At 42.8% G+C, this 8474-nt stretch overlaps 2 protein-coding genes across 2 annotated transcripts in view; both read left to right on the forward strand.

Annotated features, from left to right (window-relative positions):
• Window positions 1-124, forward strand: part of LOC130382106 (syncoilin-like) — a 1970-nt gene extending 1846 nt beyond the window's left edge. The window contains exon 4 of the mRNA XM_056589715.1: window positions 119-124. Within this exon, the coding sequence (XP_056445690.1) occupies window positions 119-124 (6 nt within the window). The remainder of the gene's footprint in view (window positions 1-118) is intronic.
• tmem39b (transmembrane protein 39B) lies at window positions 7-8456 on the forward strand. Its single transcript, XM_056590075.1, has 10 exons — window positions 7-1747; window positions 2191-3283; window positions 3862-4061; window positions 4901-5120; window positions 5338-5421; window positions 5576-5730; window positions 5966-6299; window positions 6729-6916; window positions 7579-7699; window positions 8075-8456. The coding sequence occupies exons 3-10, from the start codon at window positions 3931-3933 to the stop codon at window positions 8306-8308; spliced, it is 1467 nt and encodes a 488-aa protein (XP_056446050.1). The 5' UTR covers window positions 7-1747; window positions 2191-3283; window positions 3862-3930; the 3' UTR covers window positions 8309-8456.
• The last annotated feature ends 18 nt before the right edge of the window (window positions 8457-8474 follow it).

Consider the following 8474-nt stretch of genomic DNA (forward strand, 5'->3'; position numbering starts at 1 on the left):
TACTAAACTAGAGGAGATATGTTGGGTGCATTGCAGCGTGCCACATTAATCTGCAAATGCAGGACGTTTTGTTGTTTATAGCGTTTCATAAAATGTTTTAGTGTGGTTGGCGGTTTAGGTCTAGGATCCTGGTTACATTTAATATAATCAGATAAAGTAATGTTTAGGCATTTTGTTCAATGGTTATCATTTCACTTAGTTCCCAATAATATGTGTTTGTGGCGATTAAGCAGTCTTATTTAGGCTGCATTTCAAATGTCGTCAATGAACCCACAAAAAATGAATATTGCGAGTGTCCCAATGTAACTTCATTAAATAGACTAGTTTAAGATGCAAATCCTAACGCAGCCTTTTTTGTGCTGTTATGAATGAATCAAAACGTGTAGAGGTATGCTGTCCTGCATTTTTTTTTTTGTATATATAATTTTTATCTAAATCCTATTTGAATTCGGATCGACTCGTGAAATCGTATTCAAAACAATTACTTTTTACTCCATTAACATTCATTTGGCAACACCAGGAATTTGTGTCCTTTAACAATTTATTTTCTAAAATTGATCCGCAATCTATTTTTTGTTCTAAATTCAGTCAAGACTAAAAGGACCTGTTAACGGATTAATAATCTGCTGCCAATTCAATATTATGTGCATAATCCCAGGACGTATGTTTATGTTCTTAAGTCGCATAGTTTCCAAAAGTATTGTGTGCTCTATGCTAAATAGGATACTAAATATATCAAACATTTGTGTTGCTGCATTGCGTTGTATCAATAAAGCCTAGTACATTCTTCTCATTCTAAAAATCGTATTTTGCATTTGTTGTATCAAAATATTATTATATATATTTTAGTTTAGTACTTTTTTTTTATGCTTTTGAAAAATGATTCCAACAAAAAAACGTAATTTTGTTTAACAAAGACAAAAAGCAGCCCGTGAAAACCCTTTCAGTCCTGGGATTCTCCTCTACAGTGTTGTCATTACTATCCTCCAAAAATAAAAGGTTATTATTGTGGTATTGACAAAAAGCTGTTTGCCATTTGATAATATAGTGCTCTAACATGTATATTGTCGTCAACCTTTAGCTAGCATACCTCTTGGAGCTCCCAGAGAGCCACGTATCTTCAACCATTTGATATGACTGAGTTTCATCAGTATTTCAAATCAAGCTTACAGGGATCTTACTTGACTGATGCAAAGTCATGCTGGATGTTTTTGTTATAAAAGAAAAAAATCGCAGAGGGGAGGATTCTAAAAGCCAAAAGATCGCCACAAGAAGGTAAAACCTAACCCCAACACTCATCTGTTAGATTTATGTTTTGTTTTCTGTTTTAAAATTCAAGTCATGCAAGTCACCCAAAACTGTTACCCTAAAAAAAAAAAAACGCTTAATTAAAAGCTGCTATTAGTAATGTATTCCGAGCAAAATTAGCTGTACAAAACAACCAGAAATGGTTGTAATGCAAGTCTTGCTCAAATAACAATGGTCCATTCATTTCACTGCAAAAAAAATAACTTGATTTTATTTTTTATAGTGAAGAATACACTCAAATCGTGTGAACTCCTATTGGTCAAAAAATATCTTTCAGCTCAAGTTGCATGATCCTGTTATAGAATGTCACTGTTGCATGCGTCTGGTCCAGTGTTGCGCTTGCATGGCCTAGGCTCATTTGGTCTTTCTCTTTCTAGGTGGTCGATACGTACGGTGGATGTTGGAATACTGTGTGCTATACCTCAGTGAAGGAATCGTGGTAATTGAAGAGTCACACTCATCACTTGATCATTGGTAAAAAGTCATGGGCAATAAATGTTCTTGTTGGGAAATTTCCATCAGACTATAGGTTGGTTCTGGAGTGCATTTTGATTAAAATGTCTTCTGAGGGAGACATTAAGAGGCGAAAATATTAACTTTCTTAATTCATACTTATATGGGTGATCTTTCACATGTGTCCAAATGCAAACCTGATGCATGCATAGAAATTGTATGCAAAGCTGGCATGTGTACGATTATTTTTGAGATGATTATTACTAATGATCATCTTTTACATACTAAATGGATTAAGCACATTGCTGCTCTTAATTGCGCTAATTGGGGAGTATGGAATAATTTGTGATGGCATGTTTTTTTTGGAAGGAAATGAATCTATGAGCTTTGATTGGTCCCAATTAATTACATAATTTCCTCTGTCCTCAGGTCTTGAAAGGGCACAGGAAGTGCAAATGCAACTGTATTTCCGACACTCAGGTTTCACAGACTCAACTATTTTCAGTTGCTAATTTGCCAATGACTTTTTAACTTGAAACATTTTTATGAAGTTTTTTCCATATTACAATTGAGTACATAATTTTACTACTTTTTACATTTTTGATACAAAAAAAGGTTTAAATGTTTGTCTAAAGTTGGCTGCTCATTACAACTTGACATAAACTTTGTCTTTCTGAATTTTCTGTCTTGTTTCTAATTCTTACAAAACATGCTGAAACATTGTATTTTCGTATGAGTCTGAAAGGAGTTACTGCAAAGACAAGAGTGCCTCTAGAAATGTATTGAAGCCAATTGTTCGGAATGAAACTAAAGTGTGCACATTTATCTGCCCCGGTTACGGCATAATATACCAATATTTACCTCTTGGACTATACAAAGAGATAACTCATCAGTGGATTTATTTAATCTGGTTTTAAAAGTTAAAATTGTTACATGTATATTTCGAAGGCATTGAGGTCATTTAATTCTAATGTTAACAGCTAACATTACCATTTAGTATAAACTAAATGGCAATACATGCAAAACCGGCATGTTCTTTTTAAACACTAGTCTATAAATAAACCTAGTCATACTTCTAATTTGGACCGCCGCCACGTGCCGTAGTGTCTCGTAAACGCTCAACGGGGGGAAATAAATACAGTTGTGGAACGGAGGCGTGGACAACGCCAGTGTCTGCACATCTGTCTGCTTTCACACGGATTCCTTGACTGTTGAGGTATTCCAGGGATCACTATATCACTCAAGTTTGCGTTAAGGCTTAACACGAAGTTGCGTGAAGGGCTGAACCCTTGCCGTTTCTTCTCGTGTTATTGTCTCTTTAAAACACTCCTCCCACGTGACCAAACGTATCCGCGCCCCCTCTCCAACACTGGTAGCTATTTCACATCAACAATGAGTATCCACGTTAATTATAATGACATTCTCGCAGTTATTTCCACGTGGAACCGTAGAAATACTTGTTTTTAATCCCGAACGCCTCACCGTATCGGAGCTCCTAACATAGACCACTACTTGCCACTGGGTAAGAATGATCTACTTGTGGTTTCCTCTCCTTTTGGTTTGGGGTTAGGCTAGCTAGCCAGCTAGCAAGGCCTCAGTCTTTTGTATTTTGTCGAGCATGCATGTTCCCATCTTGGCGGAAAGATAGCAGTTGGTGGATTATTGTAGGAACACGTTTTGCATGCAGCCCCCCGCGGGGTTATACATCTCCATGTTTCCGAGGACCCAGGTTAGTCTGCACTTTATGCAACGAGCCATAGAGCTAGCAAAGTCAGCTTCCGCAAACTTAACCTTAATAAAAACAACGTGAGGATGCTAATGTAAGTTTGGCAATGCTCATTATTAAATAATAATGGGGTTCAAGCAGGTGAGGTAATATTGCAATGGGTATGTTTTACTTTAGCTAGGATTCAGTGAAAGCAAAATAAAGATGCGATTTAATTATGTAGTTAATAATGTTTAGGGTAATAGATTCCAAAATACTTAACTGCATCATGACTATCTCAAAGTGTATATCAGTAATTGGATGGCAATGTTACAAAGGTTGTAGGGAGACATGGAGGAGGGTTCATGGGGTGTGCGGTATCTCTTCTTACCTAGGTATCAGCGCCTTCAAGTGAAGAAAACAACCAACCACAACAATAAAGATTGAAGCGAGGATTGTCTGCTATGGCTGGTGGAAGGAGAGGAGCAAACCGCACCGCTTACTGTAGGTCACCACTGAACAGTGAGCCAGGCTCCGTGAGCAATGGCAATCATTCCACGAGTTCTCCTGTAACGGGGGTGCGTTCACGAACAAGGTGAGAGGACTCGTGAATCCTGTGCGGTAGAGGGGTTCAGCATTTGGAGCCAGCACACTAGGGGGTTTGGTCATAAGGAAGGATAATGTAATACATGACCTCATGAAGTCCTTTATTTCACAGTTGAGCGGAGACAAACATATTATATAATAATAGTATACGTAACGCATGCTTAAAACCATAGTTGTATATAGCTTATAAGTATGTATCTTGGGGAATATGTAGTATAACTTAAGTTTCTAGTAGTAAGTTTCACTGTCATTGAGACCACCCTTAATGCAACAGGTATTTTCATACAGGCCAGGCCTTTAGACCCTTTTCACAGAGGTCTCATCACAGGACTAGTCTCGCTATAACAGACAACGGATATCTCCACCTACTGTGGTCAGGGGGTTTCTAATTGCGATTTAGTGGTTTGAATGGTGGGGAGAAAGGTCGCTAACAAACCAACAATTACATTTCACAGGAAATGACCCCTTCCATTGAAATCAGGCTCTCCCTCCTTCTCCTCCATGCAGAGTAAACTGGAGACATAGCACAGAGCGCATTTAAAAATAGAAAATGGCAGTGTTTAGAGACTGAGTTATGGTAGGATAAACAAAGGAGTCAATCATAGCACCAATGTGTTGCGTATGTGGTGTCTTCCCTAGTTTAGTTAGCTACTCGTGCTCTGCTACATCAAAGTAGCAGACCCCTAGTTAGCGTTATAAGCAAAACCTGCGTTTGTCCTACGGTGAAAAAAAGGGTCTCATGCTGCCTCAAAACAGAATGACCTCTAGTTGGGCCTCGTCTTGGAAGTAGTCCTCCTGTTTTCAGACCGGCTCTCGCCCCACCCTCAGGAACGGCTCTGGAGCGGGCATGTCCAGCCCCCCCCTGGCGACCCAGACCGTGGTGCCGCTGAAGCACTGCAAGATCCCCGAGCTGTCGCTGGACCGCAATGTGCTCTTCGAGCTCCACCTGTTCTTCTGCCACCTGGTCGCCCTGTTCGTCCACTACGTCAACATCTACAAGACGGTGTGGTGGTACCCTCCCTCACACCCCCCCTCCCACACCTCGCTGGTGAGTTTCTCTGCCAGGTCGATTCCAACCGGCTGGTTCCGGTTCTTGGCCCCCTCTGGTTTGGGTAGTTGCTTGGGTGCAATTGCTTTTGACTTGGTCTGTCTTGATTTGCAGTAGTTGCTATTGCACCGTTATTGGTCATGCCTTTTTCTGATGACTTTGAAAGGATGCAGTTGATTGCATGCTGAACGATTATTTCTTCTTCTTTTACATGCAGAACTTTCACCTTATTGACTATAATATGCTGGTGTTCACAATCATAATACTGGCTCGGAGGTTAATTGCAGCGATTGTGAAAGAGGTAAGTGTTTTACTTTGATTCATGCCGGTCACATATTTGTAAATGAATACCACGCTCAACCGCATTAAAGCAGCGTTTTCACTACAGTAGTTCTCCCAGTGTACTGCGCTTCCCCGTCACTCCGTCTCTGACCTCCTTCTGTCTTTTTCAAAAGGCGTCACAGAGTGGGAAGCTCTCCTTCCCTCACTCCATTTTCTTGGTGATGGCACGCTTCGCCGTGCTCACTCTGACGGGCTGGAGCCTGTGTCGGTCCCTCATATACCTCTTCAGGACCTACTCGGTCCTCAGCCTGCTCTTTCTCTGCTACCCGTAAGTCCCCGGCCGGCACCACACTCAGACGGGTCAAATGTAAAACCCTCTGCCATACATGGTTGGCAGAGATACATGTGATGGCACCTCATTGAATAGAACAAGAAAGATTCACAAAGGTCCACATACCCGTGCTGCTGTGGTGCCTTGCAGATTAGCCCCACATGTCCCCACATGCAGAATTGACTTGAAACTCTGCAAATTCTCTTCCCGCTCTTTCCTCCCCCTCTCTCAGTTTTGGGATGTACATTCCTTTTTTCCGGCTGACCTGTGACTTCCGGCGCGGGGGACCTCTCTCGCCCATAGCCAGCATCGGCTCCAAGGAGGTGGGCAGCGTGGGCAAGGGCAGGGACTACCTTACGGTGCTCAAGGAGACCTGGAAGCAGCACACCAGCCAGCTGTACGGCGTCCAGGCCATGCCCACCCACGCCTGCTGCCTCTCGCCGGACCTCATCCGCAAGGAGGTGGAGTACCTGAAGATGGACTTTAACTGGCGCATGAAGGAGGTGCTGGTCAGCTCCATGCTCAGTGCCTACTACGTGGCCTTCGTGCCCGTCTGGTTTGTCAAGGTGAGTGGTCCGGAAGGGCGGGTTTTGGCAGGGTTGTTGACCTTATGTTTGTTTTTGTCCGGCCTGAAATATTAGGGCGATATTCGTGCTCCCAGAGCTATGGGCTTAAGGGTTTAGTGGAGCATGTTAATAAGCGTAGCACTTTAGAGTTATGTTTTGCACGCAGTATTTCATATTTTGAATTTGAATCGATGTCTTCACCCTCCATAGCTTTTATCTGGCTCAGGTATTATGGGGGAGAGAGATGAGGGACTGGGATGAAGTGGGTTATGGATGTTGTGGCAGGAAATCTCTGATTTTCAGGAAACAATTATTTTCTTTTATACATTTTTTAAATAGGGACGTCAGGGTTTTTATTCTGTGTAAAACGTTACCCAATTGTATCCTGGATTTTTGTTACTAAGTTTTGTCGTTGTGTGTCCCCGTTAGAGTACCCAGTACGTAGACAAGCGCTGGTCCTGTGAGCTCTTCATCCTGGTGTCCGTCAGCACGTCCGTCATCCTCATGAGACACCTGCTGCCGCCGCGCTACTGTGACCTGCTCCACAAAGCCGCCGCCCACCTGGGCTGCTGGCAGAAAGTAGACCCCTCGCTCTGCTCCAACGTCCTGCAGCACATGTACGTATACACCACGCACAAACCACGGGGAGGGTTCTTCTATGTGGCGCACGCTGGGATGAGCCTGGCTGGCATTAGAGTGTGATCCACTCCCAGTTTAAACCTTTAAGTGTTGACCGCTTGAGTGGCGTAAGGATACAATCATCCATCCACTTTGCAACACACCTCGGGGAGTTTGTTGTTGTAGAGAGGGAGTCAAGTAAAGTTAAGGGTGGATTGACTTCCAACTTGTTAGACTTCATGGAACGGTGTTGCTTCTATTATATAATTAAACACAAATCCACTTTGAACATGCGGGTATATAATTAAGATCAGAAGTGAAATGCAAACCGGTTCCGGTTGAGCAGGTTTAGCTCTTCAGCAGCGCTATACAGGAGTTTGTTCAGCCCCAGCCTATTAAATGAACCTGTTCCACCAGATCTCTCCAAATGCCTTCCGGCTGCGGTTAAAACACGCAGAAGGACGGTGATGTTTGTGTAGTCTTGGTTCCTGCTTATCAAGCCATTTGATCCTACTGGAGTGCCGCTCTCAGCAACATTTTCCACATACTTCAAGCTGATGCAAATGTCCCGAACGACGACCTTTATGTTGTGCTTTCAATTGAACCATCGAAACCACTCCATCCGATTCTCGACTAACTGGTACTCTGTGCTCTGAACCAGATGGACGGTGGAGTACATGTGGCCCCAGGGCGTGTTGGTGAAACACAATAAGAACGTCTACAAGGCCATGGGTCACTACAACGTGGCGGTGCCCTCCGACGTGTCCCACTACCGCTTCTACGTGAGTATCCCCAGAGCTAGCAGCCCCCCCCCCCGACACAACGGCAGACGCTTTAAGTGACTGCTGCGGCAGTGTCTCAGGGGGAAGAGCGGCTTGACTTGTAACCGGAAGGCTGCTAGTTCGAGTGTCGAGTTGTCCCGGGGCAAGACACCTAATCCTGTATGTATCTAATTGTATATGAATGGTTGCGAGTTGCTTTGGACAAAAGCATCTGCTAATTTCCCTAATTGTAAATACAACAACATACTCTGCTATTTTTTCGCCTGAAAAATCCATCAGTTGCATTAAAATCTTTCCCTAAAGCAGAGGGCTACACTGAGGGGACTGTTGGTGTTGTTAGATCGTTGACCCTTGATTCCTTCTTTTGATTCGCAGTTCTTCTTCAACAAGCCACTGAGGATACTGAACATGCTCATCATACTGGAGGGTGCCATGATATTCTACCAACTGTACTCGTTAATATGCTCAGAAAAGTGGCATCAGACGATATCGCTGGCCCTGATTCTCTTCAGCAACTACTACGCCTTCTTCAAACTGCTCAGAGACAGAATAGTGCTCGGCAAAGCGTACTCGTACTCAAACAGTTCTTCTGACCAGAAGGTCAGTTAGAAGCAGTTAAATTATTGTGTTGCACATTTTACCATTGGTGTAAGAGAAACATACATGAGAGCTTTGTATCTTTTCTACAACTGCATTTTGTGTCACTGTTCGGGTTATGTTCTGATCTGCCATAATAAAAAGAAAATATTTTTGTATTACTTTAATGATGCTGTTT

Source organism: Gadus chalcogrammus, chromosome 5 (genome assembly GCF_026213295.1).
Source record: "Gadus chalcogrammus isolate NIFS_2021 chromosome 5, NIFS_Gcha_1.0, whole genome shotgun sequence".
Lineage (NCBI taxonomy): Eukaryota > Metazoa > Chordata > Actinopteri > Gadiformes > Gadidae > Gadus > Gadus chalcogrammus.

Bases quoted from the DNA above. Each gene is read 5' to 3' on its own strand.
- tmem39b (XM_056590075.1), top strand. From the start codon at position 3,931: ATGGCTGGTGGAAGGAGAGGAGCAAACCGCACCGCTTACTGTAGGTCA. The intron at 5,121-5,337 runs GTGAGTTTCTCT...TTTTACATGCAG, and splicing joins CCCCCTCCCACACCTCGCTG to AACTTTCACCTTATTGACTA. The intron at 7,700-8,074 runs GTGAGTATCCCC...TTTGATTCGCAG, and splicing joins TGTCCCACTACCGCTTCTAC to TTCTTCTTCAACAAGCCACT.